At 49.3% G+C, this 16,400-nt stretch overlaps 1 protein-coding gene across 3 annotated transcripts in view; it reads right to left on the minus strand.

Moving 5' to 3' along the window:
* DGKQ (diacylglycerol kinase theta) overlaps positions 1-16,400 on the minus strand; it is a 1,656,676-nt gene that overhangs the window by 310,677 nt on the left and 1,329,599 nt on the right. For all 3 annotated transcript variants that reach the window (XM_069626394.1, XM_069626396.1, XM_069626395.1), the window contains one exon: positions 2,867-3,018. In XM_069626394.1, the coding sequence (XP_069482495.1) occupies positions 2,867-3,018 (152 nt within the window). The remainder of the gene's footprint in view (positions 1-2,866; positions 3,019-16,400) is intronic.

Consider the following 16,400-nt stretch of genomic DNA (forward strand, 5'->3'; position numbering starts at 1 on the left):
CAATCCATGAAGACGTATCTGTCAGTGTCCAGGGAATTACCCAAACAGATGTATTTTCCAAAAAACATTCAGGTTTGGCACAGATCTAATAGTTGGTGGTAAAGTGTTCCAAAGAGACGCTGCAGTAACCGAGAAGGATCTTCCGAGAACCCTGGATCGAGTGTATTTAACAGAATTTGTTTCAGTTCAGTCTGTGTCTGTTTTTTAGTGAGGGGACGGGGCCAGGATATAAACAGGAGACAGGGTCAGGATACAAACATAAGTCAAGGAACTGCAATATATTCTTCACTTACAAGCAGAGGCCAAACTTTGGTATGCCAAATAATGGAAAAGGTTGGTATAGTTTCTTTCAATGTTCATCTTTTTTTGTTGCAACTTTGGAATTCCAATCTTATTGTATTTGTCGTTTCCTAATAAACATCCGAGGCCTCTCCTCTTTTCCCATTGCTCAGAACTATTGGCTCCCGCATGATATCGCTCTTGAATTCTGAGCTACCTTGAAGGGACTTTGGTGAGTGAACTATGAAGCATGGGAAGGATGTGGCCTAGATGGCAAAAGAGGTAAACTTAAAAATTCCGGAAATTAATTGCAGATGGTAGCAGCCCATACATTAACCATTATCTCGAGGCAAATGTCCCTCCTCAGAATAGATTGACATGTCAGTGCCATTTATTCATTTGGTGCATAGAGTGGATCGTGGATATAGCAGGCAAGCTCTGCGTGCAGCTCATGGAATTAAATCTATGGGCAGTAATGGGAGTTGTAGCATTGTATAAGTCACCATTATCCCAACCAGATAGAGCCTCAAAGCATTTTGGATGCCTACTCTGCACACTATTTAGGGATTGTAGCTGACACACAATTAGATTCTAGACAGGATCTGGGCACGAAACAGCAAAGTACCTGGCAGTCATTGATCAGTTGACAAAATTGTAAATAGAGGATTGGGGGAGCCTTTCTGGCGGAACTTCTGATGCTTCTTAAAGTGACCCGTGTGAATAACGAGGCGGCTGTAAAATAGAGGTGGCAGGTGCACAATTTGAATCCAAACAGAGAGAGGCATATACTCACTGATCATTGAAACAACAGAAGACCACAGCAGGGGTGTGTGTTTGCTCCGTCTTATTTAGTTTATGGATGTACTAAAGCATGGATACTATGTGGCACTCCACATGTTTTAAACTACACCTCCCAATATCCCTTACCAATGACTATCCTGGCTAGGAATCATGGGAGGTCTAGTTGAAAACCTCTAGAGGGCCACATAATGAGCAACCATGCCGTAAAGGGTACACTACAAAATGTACCATTGGATTAACCATATGTTGGCTCTCCTAGACTTTCACTTCTATCTAGGCAGATGTGGTAGTGCTTATGGGACACACTTACATGAGAAGTTGCAGTCTTTGACGCGATTATATTGTCACAAGTAGGGATCACATAACCATAGGTGCCTAGAATCATGTTGAAACATCCATTAAAGCATGGGCCAGATGAAAGGCATTTGAGTTCGCCGTAGATAAAAACAAATCATTACCTTCTCTGAAAATGTACGCAGACCTGAAGGAGTTCACGATGAGATCAGGTTCATTTGGTAAAATAAATTCAGCGGCTGGTAGGAGGCTGCTAATAATGGTTCGACTGAACCTTCTTCCCCTCTCTAAACAGATGAGATGGATATTTGTTTCTCAAAATGCTCATGCAGCATGCATTTTGATGAAGACTTGGTTCAAGTTTCACTGATTTACCTGCACTACTGTAATGGGCGGAAGAAATGGCTAAAAGCAGTCTTCCGGAGATACCATATCAGGTCATGTAATGAAGCTATGTCTTTTTTAATTAACTGCAAAGATTTACTGTTTTTATATAATCTTGTGATGTTAATAAACAGAGCCTTACATTTGAGACCATACAATGCTTATGGTACTGGTAACGTGGGCTGTATTATGAGCAGCAACTAGGTGGTTAAACTAACATTACAATTATATGATTTTTATATTCATAAACATGCGGTTAAGGTTGTTTAGATATTAAGTGGTAGATGTTTACTTTTGATTGCTGATTTTGTATGTGCGCTATTTTACTGAAACTGGATCATTAATACGCTTCATGCACGAGAGCAAACAATTTGGGAGACAATATTCCTCTTTACTAGTGTGACGGTGTGGGAAAAAATTGGAAGTAATTTTTCATTTCCATGGTGTCCATCTTGGGTATGTGCTTGAGAAAACAGATTGTGGCTAGCAACCCGTTTTTTCAAGCAATTCATTGCAATCAGCAGCCCGGTTCCATAACCCAGGGTGCTAACAGCAATAATAACCACCTTGCTGGGCTTTACTGGTGGGTAACAGCCAGGGCTCTGTGTTACCTTGGACCTCGGCCTGTAACCGGGCGATGAAGCCCACAAAGGGTGGGAGGGTATTATTGCTATAATCATAACAATGGAATGTTGGTGGTCTGTTGTAAACGATGGGTCAGCAGAAGGTCTGTTACAAAGCTTGAGGTTTACCTCTCAAATTAACCTTCAATTCTCAGCATCTTCCTTGGCAAACATTCCATCCAAACAAACCCCACTAAAAGGTTCTGGTCACCTTATACAACTGCTTTAATTTGCTTGTAGAATTGTTTTTATTTTGCTGTATTATATTGTTGTTACATCCCTAGCGGTGAAGACTGTTACAGGTGTTGTCATCCCATAAACTCGTTAAGATACCTCTGCTTCACCTCACGCCCATAACTCGATTATAGGCTGATAACACTGGATGCAGCCCTATCTTCATGGGCTAGAATGCCACATTGCCTAGCCACACCATCGAAATGGACACACCCGGGAAATTATAACGCAATGTTAAGATAGATTCTTACCCAGGCAGAGGTCCTCCATTCGTCAATTCAAACACCTGATGAGGGTTCAGCATCTTTCGGAAGCTGTGCAGCAGATCCCGGCCCTTGAGACCCCCACTTTTGGGGTTTACAAACACAAGCAGGGGGCAGCAGCTTTGCGGTAACTTGGCATGCTGAAAGGGAAAGAGATGGATGAAGTTTAGGGAAATCAGAAAAGTACTGTGGTATATGCCCACACATTGAGGGTTCTCATACCTGAGGACCATTTACGAACCACAGACACTCGAGCCGTGGTAGGGGTCACACACATAAGCCGCACAGAAAAAGCTTTACACAAATGACGTGTTTTTAAGATCAGGCATTCGGAGCTCGAAGCAGAAACTTTGTTCGATTAGGCCATTATAAGGACTAATTAGGCAAATACGACTCCACTTTTCATCCATCAAATGATGGTAGAATGAGTATGCATGAGTAAGGTTACAAAACAGCAATTATTTATGCAACAATACACATTTGAGTTTTTTTTTATTCTTTAAAATCCTGCAAGACCTGCAGGAGTTTCACTACTTCAGACAATAGAAATGCACTCGACCCATGGCGGCAGATGACAAAAATGTTATAAGAACTTTCTATAAAATGGTGCATGTTGCCATGAGCCAACTTCACGTTTGGCTCACTGCTGCAACCTAGGAGCCAGCCATGCACAGTGAAACATTTATTTGACATTTACTTCCCATAATTTCATTGTAATCGCCAGCCAGCTACCAACTACTCAACTATGATATGATATGATATATTTTATTTATATCGCGCTCATACACAAGTGTTTCAGAGTGCAACCAAGCAAAGGGAGGGGAACAAGGGAGAACAAAAAAAACAAAAACAACGATCTTGCTAGGCCCAGTGACATTAAGAATGCGCAAGTGCATGGACAAGTGGAAAGTGCAGAACAGAGGAGAGAAAAGAATACATAATAGGTGAAATAAATAAATAAATACAGCCAATGAAGAGGTGGTAGTGGAGCCAGCAAGAGGCAAGTGCATGATTGGTCAGATAGGGTGTATCTGAGAAGTGCAGAAGAAAGGTGGGGGGCTGCATGGGTACAGATACAGATCCCAGTGCAGTGGGTGGCCTGCAGGCAGTGCAGGAGGGAGGCAGGATGAGCAGGTACCTGGGCCAGAGGGACAGTGGGTGGCCAGGTGAACAGTGCCAAGAGAGAAAACAGGTCAGCAGTGAAGAAGAGGGGCAAAGGAAGAAGCGAAGAGGAAGGTCTTGAGGTGCTTTTGGAACCAGAGATGGTTCTCCTCAAGTTTCAAGGTGGCAGGGAGACTGTTCCAAAGGGAGGCCCCAGCCGAAGACAGAGATATACCGCCAGCTTGCTTCTTTGGAAAAGGACTGACCCTGAGGGAATTTGAAGTAGAGGAGTGAAGGGCACGGGAGGAGAGGTATTTACGGAGGGAGAGTTGAAAGTATTATGGACCTGGGCCCCAGAAAGCCTTGTGGACAATGCAGAGGGTTTTACATGTAATCCTTGCATCCACTGGGAGCCAATGAAGGGATTTCAGAGCTGGAGAGATATGATTCCAGGGCTTGAGGTCAAGGACAAGTCTCGCAGTCCTGTTCTGGATTAGTTGTAGAAGGGCGGAGAGTGGAGGCACGTAGATATAGAAAGAGGCTGTTACAGTAGTCCAACCTGGAGAGAACCAGAGCTTGGGAGACAGTGAGCTTCTGGGGGGGGGGGAAGGAGAGGAAAGGCAGGGTACCTCTGTGCAAAAGGTTGAGTAGATTTTGCAAGGCCCGTTATGAAATATTTAAGATTATCATTTTTTTTTTGAAAATCTATTTTTATTATGTTTTATATATGTAGCACGACATTACATAGCATGTGTAAGCATGAGTTAACAAAAAAAAACAATCGTAACACCCTACCCCCCCACGTCGCTCCCCCCACCCCCTACAGTTCAAGATCTCATTAGTTGCTTGTTTGACGGACTTTCCTGAGACAGATGTATCGTTACACAATGCACTTGGCGCGCCGAAGTCCTGGGTCCGACTGGGAGAAGTTCACGATCAGGTCAGTGTACAATGGTCCAGTGCCCCTGGGGGAAGACCCCCGGCTCAGACGCGGAGCGTTAAATTGATCGGCCATATTTGTCAAAAAAGGGGAGCCAGATTTCCTCGATGTTGGACTTGGACTCATCGAGTAAGTGTGTGACAAACTCCATGTCATATATGGCCGGCACCTTGGTCACCCATGTTTTTCCCCCCGGCATATCCGGGCGTTTCCATTTTTGTGCAAGGCAGCATCTGGCCGCCACCAACATGATTTGGAGCATATGGTCCTGAGTGCCCTCCTGACCTTCCCCAATGTCGATTCCAAACAGGAGGAGCCAAGGGCAGGAAGACCGCTCAACCCCGTCCACCCCTTTGATCCAGGAAAGTACCTTTTCCCAATAGTTTTGGACCACTGGGCATCCCCACCACATGTGGGTGTAGTCCCCCCTCTCGGTCTTACATTTCCAGCAGTGTGGGTCATACCCTGGTTTTATCCTGGCAATCCTCTGCGGGGGGGTAATGCCATCTGTGTAGTATTTTGAGGGCTTGATGGCGATACTGGAGGGAGGCCGTGGATCGGTTGGCCCGCCTGCACATCTCCGCCCACCTCTCGTCATCAATCTCCTCTCCTAGGTCCCTACCCCATCGTGTGCGCGCCGGTGGAGGATCCTTGGGGACAGAGAACAGAAAGAGTTTGTAAAGGCGAGATATTATCCCCTTAGAGCCCCTCGCAGATAGGAGAAGCTTTTCGAACTCCGTGAGATCCCTCCTGAGGGTGTCGCCCCAGGATGGCTCAGTGAGGACACCCTTGAGCTGGAGGTAGCGAAAGGGGGACAGGGTACCAATTCCCAGAGCCTCCTCGAGGTCACTTAAGGGCGGAAAAGAACCCTTCACCCAAAGATGGCCAGTCCTGCTAAGGCCTGCCTCGAACCACGACTGATACGCCGCTGGTTCTGCTCTTTTGGCCAGGAAGGGAGGGGCCCAAATGCAGCTCAACGGGGATGGCCACGTCGTGAGCCACCGATAGTAACCTCCCTCTCCCGACAGGGACCACAGCACCTTCAAGATTGGATGATTCACGCCGCTTCTGGGGATATTCTTCCTCGGGACCCAAAGCCATTCCTCTATTGTGACAGGGGCAAGGGGCCTGTTATCCATGGCAACCCATTGTTTTTTCGTATCTGGGGAGAAGTGATCAACCAAAACCCTCAGCTGAGAAGCTCTGTGGTACGTTTCCAGGTCAGGATAACCCACTCCCCCATCTTCCTTAGACCTAGTCAACACTTCGTAGGAGATCCTATGCTTTTTGCCCGACCAGAGGAAGTTGAGCAGGACTCGCTTTGTTTCTATAAAGAAGGTCTTGGGGATTATCACCGGGAGCATTTGGAAGAGAAATAAAAACTTTGGGAGGAGAACCATTTTTATGAAGTTAAGGCGCGCCATCCAGGAGAGCCCCGATCCCGCCCACCGCTCTACATCTCTTCTGATTGTGGACCAGAGGGGGGGGGGAGTTGGCTGTGTACAGTTCCTCAAGGTCACGCGTAATGTGTACTCCCAAATACCGGAATCCCTCTTCAGTCCGTCTAAAGGGGAGCCCTTTCACAAAGGCCATCTCCGGATCTGACAGGTTCCCACCCATAAACACCACTGACTTATCCAGATCGACTTTATAACCTGATAACTCTCCATAGCGCGTGAGGCCCTGTAATAACCGGGGGACTGTTTGGGACGGTCTGGTGACGTAGAGTAGGGCGTTGTCCGCGAAGAGGCAGATTTTGCATTGCATGTCTCCCATCTGTACTCCCCTAATAGCCTCATCATTGTGGACTGAGATTGCCCATGGTTCCATTACTAGTGCGTAAATTAGCGGGGACAGGGGACATCCCTGACTTGTACCACGTTGGAGGGGGAACTCTCTCGATTCTGTCCCGTTTGCCACCACTTCAGCCGAGGGGGAGGAGTAAAGCGCGGCCATCCACCCCAGCCACCTAGGACCCATCCCCAGAGATGCGAAAACCTTCCCCATGAAAGCCCAGCTAACCCTGTCGAAGGCTTTCTCTGCATCGAGAGCCAGTAGGAGAGCCCCCTCGTCCCGGACCCCCACTGTGGCAAGTATATGGAGTGTCTTCCGTACGTTATCAGAGCCCTGCCTGTTGAGGACGAATCCCGCTTGGTCAGGGTGTATCAGGCGTGGAAGGCAGATCTCAAGTCTGGAGGCCAAGATTCTGGTAAAAATCTTGGCATCTAGTTTAAGGAGTGAGATGGGTCTATAGCATCCACATTCAGTCTAGTCTTTACCGGTCTTGGGTATGACGGTGATGAGGGCTTGCAGAAATGTCGGTGGAATTGAGTCTCGGCTCCTAATCTGATTGAACAGTTTGGCCAAGGGCTTCACCAAGATCGATTGGGTCTGTTTATAGAAATCAGCCATGTAGCCGTCCCCACCCGGTGCCTTTCCTGCCTTCAGTCTCTTAATGGCGCTCTCCACCTCTTCCTCTGAAATCTCCCCCTCAAGGGCCCCCATGTCTTCGTCGGATAGCTTGGGGCGGGGGTGCTCAGCCAAGTAGGCTGAGATATCTTCCAGTGATTCGCCTGCTTGCCTGGAATAAAGTTTGCTGTAATAGTCGGCAAAGCAGTCCGCTGTTTCCTCCCGGCCTCTTTGAATCCAGCCTTCCCCATCGCTAAGCTGCTTCCCCCTTTCCACCCTGCAGCCCCGGGATCTTTGTGCCAAAAGAGTCCCCACCCTGTCTCCCCGTTCATAATATCTTTGCTTGGTGTACCGCATTTTCTTAATAACCTCCCCTATAAGAACCGTGTGTAGCTCTTGTCTTTTGCCCTGCATTTCCTCTAGGAGTGCCTCTCTGTCTATTCCAGGAACGCCCAGTCTGGCCCGCAAGACCCCCAACTCCGCACAGAGTTTGCCCTCAATCAGGCCCCTCTCCCGTTTACGCCTCGAGCCCTCTGCTATGAGGAGACCCCTAAAAGTGGCTTTTCCGGCTTCCCATACTGTGGACATGTCGGTCTCACCATTATCATTCGTCTCAAAATAGGCCGACATTTCTTGTTTCATAAAATCCCGGAATACGGGGTCCCTAAGAAGCGTGTCGTTGCACCGCCAACGGGAGGATCTTGGGGCGACAGGCAGTGACCAGTCAGCCGCAAGCAATTCATGGTCCCACCACGTTATGGCCTCCACCCTTGGCTGTTGAACCACCCCGTTCCCCTACTCGGAGATTAGCATGAGGTCAATTCTAGTGTAGGTAGAGTGTGGGGGAGAGAAAAAAGTGTAACCTCCCTGACCCAGATATGCCATGCGCCAGGCGTCCACCCAATAATGGTCCCTCAAGAGGGCCTGCAGGGCCAGATTATCCTTGGAAATCCACTTGGGCCCCCTCCCTTGGCAGACCACCAGTCCAGACGGGGGTCAGCTACCAGGTTGAAGTCCATGCCCAGTATCATGGCCCCTTCTGCCCATTCATCCATGACATTAAAGATCCGAGTGAGGAACTGCACTTGCCCTGAATTGGGCATGTATAAGGTGGCCAGGGTGATGCGTTGTCCCTCGCAGAACCCCTTGACGCCTAAGAATCGGCCCCCAAAACCTCTCTTAGTTTCTATCCCCGTGAGATGGAACGCCCTCCCCAGGAGAATACCTACCCCCTCCTTCTTGGAGTTCGCATGTGAGGCCCAGTAATTGGAACCAATGTCCTTCCCCTTAATTCTGGATTCCCTTCCCCGTTTGTAGTGTGTTTCTTGTAGAAAGAGGACTGTTAGATGTTGTTTGCGGAACATATTGCTTGTAAGGGACCTCTTGTTTTGGGAGTTAAGACCCTTGACGTTCAGCGTGCCTATCCTTCCTTCAATCATTATCCTCTTTTAGGTTGTGCACCTTGAACCCCTCGTAACATCTGCGTTTCAGAGCCCGCAGCCAAGCAAGTATCTGTGATTTGAACTGGTTTCCCCCCTTCCTCCCCATCTCTTTCGCTAATCATTCCACCCCCGCACCCCCAAGCCCAAGCCTCCCCCTCTGCCCCCTCCCTTTCCCTCGTAATGTAGGGCGTTCGTCCACGTCCCCCAACAAGTGTCGGGGTTGGTCAACGAACCACCAAGGACTCTAACCCCAGCCCCGGGATTTTTTTGTATTAGGGAATCTCAAGTCTTGGAATCAATATAGGTCTACCCCACCAAATCCTTGGTGCAAATGACCGAGATGGAATTCTGGAACCGTGAACCCCCGCTTCAGCCTGTAAACTCCAAACTCAGACTTTCTACGTGGGTCACCACAACAAAACAGCTAACATTTAATAAAGTTCTGCCCGCCCTCCAAACCAGCGGGCCGCATGTCGCGCTAACGCGGCACCCAGGCGTGGCCCCCCCGGGCCCCAGGACCCCTTACTGCCAGATCCTGGGACTGATGCTCATCATAGGATTTCCTCGACCTCCGGAAGGGCGGTGCTGTTATGGCTTCGGGTGATCCTCGGAGGTCGTTGACGGGTGCCTGGTTTTCCGAAATTTCCGGGCCCCCTTGACTTTAGATTTGCCGCTAAGCTGTCCCAGTCTGTCGGGGCCCCTCAGGGGTCCCGGGCTCTTCCATCTTGGCCGCTTGAGTGGCCTGCCTGGTCGCCGACCAGGTTATCCCTGGCCCTTTGAATGTCTTCCTCAGACACCAGGCGATGTTTCTCCCCCAGCCATTCAAATTCCAAACAGAAGGGGTGGCCCCAGCGGTATCGGACCCCCTTTCCCTGAAGCCATCTTGTGAGGTTTCCACATTTCCTTCTCGTTGACAGGGTGAGATTCGACAGGTCCTGAAAGATGGACACCCTGGAGTCACCGTATTGAATATTGCCAAGGTTCCTCGCTTTCTCCAGAATTTTAGCTTTGTCCTTGTAATAGTGTAGCCGGGCCAGGACCGAACGCGGTCCTCTGCCCCCTCCTCCTGCCCGATGGACCCTGTCAAACTGAATCGCACCTTCAGCGTCCGCCCCCAAGACAATCCTTAGGATGTCATGTACTTTGCCCTCAAGGCCTTGTATGGTTTCTCCCTCGGCCTCCACTAAACCAAAAATACGCAGGTTATTCCTTCTCTCCCTGTTCTCCATATCGTCCACCTTGAGCCGGAGTTCCTCTTCGCGTCTTTCCATGTCCCGGAATCTGATTTCCATTTGGGTCTCAAGGAGAGTAGTGGAGAGCTGATTGTTTTCGACTCCCTCCATTCGATCTTCCAAGGTGGTGACTTTAGTCGTGAGGTCCGCCAATTTGGCTCCCATGTCCGTCCTTATCCCGCGGATCTCCTCCAGAATAGTCTGAATATTATTCTGGATAGCACCCAGGTCTGGGGGTGGGGTGGAGGGGCCCCCGGTCGCCATGACGTTCTCGCTAGCCACAAATTGGTATTTCGACAGGTTTTCTTTCCAACTGATGGGAGGCTTGTTTTGGCCACCTGCTATTGGCGAGGCGGGGGGGTGGCGTGTTTTCCGTGGTCGTCCCAGTGCGTGTCTGGCCTGTCCGGACCTGTCAGTTCCCCCTGTGGTGGTGGTTTTGCGGCTAGGGGGCTCTGGATCACAAGTGGCCCTGGATGCCCCCCTCTAGTGACCGTGGGGGAGGGGTGCATATTGGGGGGGGCGCGCTCCCGTGTCGGCCCCCAGGTTCTCGGACCCCACGGGTCGCTGTGCGACGGTGGCCTCCTGGTGGCCTGTGGGTCCGCTCAATATGGAGAGGGGGCGGGCATCCAATTTCCAGGGCCCCGACACTGCTCTTTTTTACTCGGCTCCGGGGTCCCGGGATCACCCCCGGTTGCCGCCCGGTGGGATCGGAAGAGTGGAGGTCGGGGGGGCATGCTCCCGCGTCGGCCCCCTGGCGATGTTGCTGCCCTGTGGGCCGGTGGCCCTCTCTTTTCACCTGGCTCCGGGGTCCCGGGATCACTCTGGGTCGCGGCCTGCGTCGGCCCCCCAGCGGCATTGCCGTTCCGTGGGCCGTAGGCCCTCTCTGATTCAGGCCTCTCCTGCGTTGGGCCGCATCAGTCGCGCTCCGCCAGAACCGTGCCCAGTATCTAGGGCCGGGGCGGGAAGCCCCGATGCACTGCGGGTGTACGGCCTCGGGTTCTTCCTCCGTGCGGCGCCGCCTCCTCCTCGCCCGTGGCTTCCTCACTCCAACCGAGGCCTCGTATGCGCAGCAGATGCGGCCTCCTCCAGTGCGCCGCACCGACCCACGGGGGAGGAGCCGCAGGAACTTTCAGGCCCGTAGAACTCGGCTCAGCGGTGTCGGATTGGCGCCGGAGTTGGGTGTAGCGGGGGGCCACAGGCTCCCACAGTGTATGGTGGGGGTCTCGCAGGTCATGGGACCCTCGTTCCGTGCTAGCACCGTCGTTCTCCCGGGGCTGGGTACGGAGCTCGAAGCTCAGGCGACCATCCTGCCTGCGCCCCCTGGTGCTTGCCAGATTATCATTTTAATGAGCAACTTTTGGTACTAGTTTGTTTAATAGCAAAGTTGATGGGTAGCTTCTGAGAAAATTGATGCCATGTGACTATCTAACAAGGTGATGGTTTCTTCAAATCTCCAGTAACAGCAAACAAGAGGGCATGTTCTGCTGATAATATACTACACCCACTCTCACTACCGCCGCCTCACTTCTCTCCTGCACCCCTCTCTTCCCACCCCGCCCCTATACCCCCCTCTACCAGTCCCACTCTCTCCTAACACTCACTCCCTCTCAACTAACTACTGTGAAGGCATCATGAAGTAAGACACAGACACCAGATTCAATGTTCATAATAAAATGGTTTGTTAACTCAAATGTCAAGATGGTTGAAGGCCTAACTTGCCCTATACTAAGGTGGGCTTTCCCTACCCGAACAAAACTAAGGAATGCTTGAGTCAGAAAGTTCAACTTAAAAGTCTGTTGGTGTCCAAACCCTATCCTTGCCCTCACAACTAAAGCTAAACAATGTGTAGGGATGTTAGTAATAAAAGTAATGGTGATCATACAAAGGTTTAGAGCTTCGTCCAGCTCCTAACTTCCTTTTCAGTTCCCCTTCCCCAAGTTCAAGAAAATTGCACAACAGTCTCTGGATTACCATTCTCAAATTCACAAAAGCTCCACAAATACCTGGGGTTCCCTTCCCCAAGTTCAAAGCAGTACAGTTTCATGGAAAATGAGTCTCGAGGATTCCTTCCGCCGCTGCAGGGTCCATTACTGTCTTCCCGACCCGGCTTTCCATAATGGCCGCCAGGGACAATGCAGGTTGCAGAGGCATCTACCTGCCCCCATCGAGCGACAGGATTTGCTGTGAGATTAGTCAAGAGCCCAATGGGCTGGGAGCTGGCAGGCGATCACCAGCCCCCACCCAAAGGCAACACTTAAGGGCTGCTTCTCACCCTGTCTGGTCCTGTCTCCGCATGGGATGGATGCGAGAGACCCCCGATGCCACATATGCACACTAATCACTATCATCTTCTCTTGGTGACAATCCATAACCTTGGGTAAGCCCCACAGCAGGCTCCACCCTCCCCCCGTATCCTTACTCACCGTCTAACACACCCCCTTGTTCCTTTTGCACATTAACCAGATCTGTTTCTGCATAACTTTCTTGCTAACCTTTGAACATTTCCCGGATTGCCAGCGCTCCCACTTCGGCACATTTCTGACTTCCTACTCTATGACGAACGCTCTAAGTGCCACATTAATCACTGTAAAATTTGGCTTAACATCTACACTGCCACGTGAAATGCTTCTGTTCTCTGCATCCTATTCATACCCGTTTTCTTCTAATACTGATGCCATCTCCATGTGCCATTGAAAACTCTGCACTTTCATTGCTGCTAAAAAGTTGCACTTTTTGTGCTTTGACCTAGCGTTCATCAGCATTCTATAGCTGCATCTAACATGCATGCCTAGCACATACTTGATGTAGTCCCCTATAACGAGGCAAGAATCCTCCAAGTTGTGCATTTTTACCAGACTGCCTGATAATCGCCTTTAGCTGTGTTTTAAAATATATTGCTGCCTACCTGATGCCACATACCTGAAGTAGTGCCCTGTAACATAAGGCAAGACATTTTCAAGTTGTGCTACCCTACCTACTGTAACCTTTACTGACATGTATTACTTACCTGATGTAAGTCCCCCGCAACATGAGGTGTGGCTTTACCAGGTAGTATACACACACAAACCCTGACAGAAAACATATGTGTATTCCTACAGTTCAATACATGTACTATGCACTATATGTAACTAGCACCTAGATGCCTCAGGGCTTGATGCGATGAAATAAAGTTAAATAAATTAACTAAATAAAGTTAATCAAGTCTCAGGATTCCCTTCCCCAAGATTTCAACTTGCCTACCTCGGCTTGTCCTTCGTCTCTCAATGCTCAAAACAAGTTCAACATTAACTTAACTTCCCTTCTGGATAAGCTTAACAATTCATTCAGTTTACTCTTTCTTGGTTTGCTTTAACAAGGTCTTTGGCTTACACAATTTAGGGTTCCCTGGTCAAGGCGCGGTTGTTAGACTGCACGGTCTGCCCATTACAGGTGGTGCAACCAGGAACCTTAGGCTCTTGGACGCACACAGTTATTCTGCCTTTGCTCCTCTGTGGAAGTTCAAACTCACTTGGTTTCTACTTGTCAGTCTCACACGGTCAACAACTTGGGCCAATCCCTGGTCTTGCCAACCTGTCTTCGGGCTTAAATGTTCACCTTGACACCTTGTCAACTATATTCAATTACAAGAGTTCACTTAGTGGTTATTTCACTCTTAACACCTTGCGGGCGTGATCTCTCACAATTTAGTTTTTTTGCTACTTACTGGGCTTTCACAAAACAATGTTTGTAGTTCATGTGCATTTGGCGCTTGTAACTTTACTCAAAGGTTTAATTAATTGTGGTATTCAATACTTGTTACTATTTGCTTTGCTGCTTCAGTTTCACCCAACCCGCGGATTCATTTGTATTAAGTTTCATGCAGTTTCATTTGTTTAGCGCTGGTCTTGCTTCCCTGTAAGGAAGGCATGGTATCAATAGTAAGACAGACACAAGTGACCACAGTTCAAGGGTGTTTATTGAACTTCAACAAGGGTATGATATGATATGATATGGCATTTGTAACGCGCCTGTACACAAGAGTTTAAAGGCGCGATGAGGCAGGGGGGGGGGAACAAGGGGAGACAGACAACGATCCTACTAGGCCAGGTGTCATTCAGATCGCGCAAGTGCAAGGGTAGAGGGGAAGGGAAAAGGGGAAAGGGAGAGGGGAAAGTGCAGGGTTAGTAGAATACAAGATAAATAATAAGGGCCAGCTGGTGGCAAGTGCAGGGAGGAGGGGCTGTCGGGATACAGAGACAGTCCCGCAGTGCAGGGATTGCCAGGGAGGCAGTGCAGGTAAGAGTGGCTGGGCCAAGGACCGAGATCGGTGAGTGGCCCAGTTGCAGATTCAGTGCAGGTTCAGTGATTTTAGCAGGGGAGAGGGGGAGAGAAAGCAGAGGCAAAGAGGAAGGTTTTGAGGTGCTTCCGGAACCGGAGATGGTTCTCCTCAAGTTTCAGGGAGGCAGGAAGGCTGTTTCAGAGGGAGGCCCGTGCTGCGGAGAGAGATCTACATGATAAATGCCTACCTAATCCTAAATGTATAGATGGGAGCAAGCTACGACCATCAAATAATAATAATGCAGTCCTAGTGGAGTCTTGTCAAAATAAAAGGCCTATACTAAAAAAACCTATTACCAATCCTTACCTCTAAATACAAATGGGGGGGGAGGTAGTGTTAATAAAAAAGAAAGACATGTTCACAAAAATATGTCAGGATGTTCAACCGGTTGGCCTCTCTTCCCCATGCTTTCAGCCTGGGACAAGGCAGTTCAATCTAGCATAGCACACTCTCAGGGCCTTCTGTGTGCAAGTCTCTTATCAAAGTCTCTTGATTCAAAGGGCTTAATGTATAAAAAAAAACACAAATTTTCCTCTTATAAGTACTCAATTCAGGTGATTCACCCTGGATCCCCCTCAGCAGGGCTCAGATCCCTTTTTATGCCACAATCGTTACTTTGGAACCCCCTCTTCCAGGCTCAGATCCCTTTCTCCAATGTTCAGAGAATATTATTTTCAGGTGACTCACGGTTAACCCCGGATCCCCCTCAGCTGGGTTCAGATCCTTCCTCTTGCACAATTAGTCTCCCTCAGCCGGGCTTGGACAAATTGCAGTTTGTATTAGCTATCGAAGACTTGAATGTGCACAGGGTTTAGCTTGACCCATTGCAGGACCACTTCGATTTCCCAATTCCCAAATTACATTTGCCACCTCTCATTTGGATACCTAACAGAGACCTTCGAATGAGCACCCACGTGGTGCCGGACCACTCTGTATGTCTATCTTGGGTACAAAAGTTGAGTCACTCCTTGAATGTTCAATTATATTTGTGTTGCTCATCACATACGCTTCACACACTATTTTCTTCAGATTTCTTCATACAATGTAGCCGCTTGTAACCTTTGTTCTAACACAGAAAGGTCTGCTATCAGTCTCCCAGACTCACCGGCTGTGCTGACATTACTGGCGCTGTTGTAGGAGCCTTGGTTATCAATGAGGGAGAGCCACGGGTACCACAGACACACAGGTCTTATGTTTTTTATTCTCGAAGACTTGGGAAAGTAATGATTTTCCTGCAAAAAGGTTAAGGTCACTACCCTCCTTGCAACCCTCTCTGGTCTGGCCATCTTTCTCCTTGTATTAAACTGCCATCTTGGAAATGCTGATTCCTCTTGTGTGTTGCCTCACTCAGAGTGTGCATTCGTGCTCCGCCTTTTATCCGTGTGAGGAAGTATGATGGAAGTTAGGTGCGTGTAATTATCAGTAATTGCCTGACTCTGCCTGGCCATTGTGTTGGGGCATGTCAGGTTACGGCTTGGGTGTTAGCCTGTTTCCTTTCACAGTGAGCTGTCCGTGAGAAAGTGTTTGTGTCGGGAAAGGGGGGAGGGTTGAGTTCCTACGTATCCTACCTGGTAGGATAGGGAAAAGGTGTTACAGGAAAGGGGATGCCGCGTCTCACCATCCGGTGACGCACTCCCACTCCCGAAGACCTCCCATCCAGGTGATACTCCCGCACTGGTCCATCCTCAGAAACTAGATCCAAAAGCAATGGCAGTGTCCTGGCCACCTGGTTGACAGATCCCTGCAGAATAGCGGGTGATACGCCTTCTGGTTTCTCACATCCCCCAGATTCCCCAGGAATGCCCTGGATTGAGTGACTTTCTCCCTTCACTAACTGGTTTGTGGCGTACCCTCTGGGTAGCTGTGCTGCTTGTTTTCAGTTCCGCCCACTGGCTTCCCTTCGCTCGCGAGCCCTGCTAACTCTCCTGATGTACTTCAGTCCTTGCCGTCGGCTCCGCTCTGCTTTCGCAGATGCTGGAAGCTGCCTTTCATCCTTTCCTTCATTTGCAGCTGCTATTCTGACCATGGAGGCTCCCAAACTTGTGTTTTCCCTACAGCCCACCTGCTCCTAGGCACCACA

Source organism: Ambystoma mexicanum, chromosome 6p, assembly GCF_040938575.1.
Source record: "Ambystoma mexicanum isolate Mex_15411 chromosome 6p, UKY_AmexF1_1, whole genome shotgun sequence".
NCBI lineage: Eukaryota > Metazoa > Chordata > Amphibia > Caudata > Ambystomatidae > Ambystoma > Ambystoma mexicanum.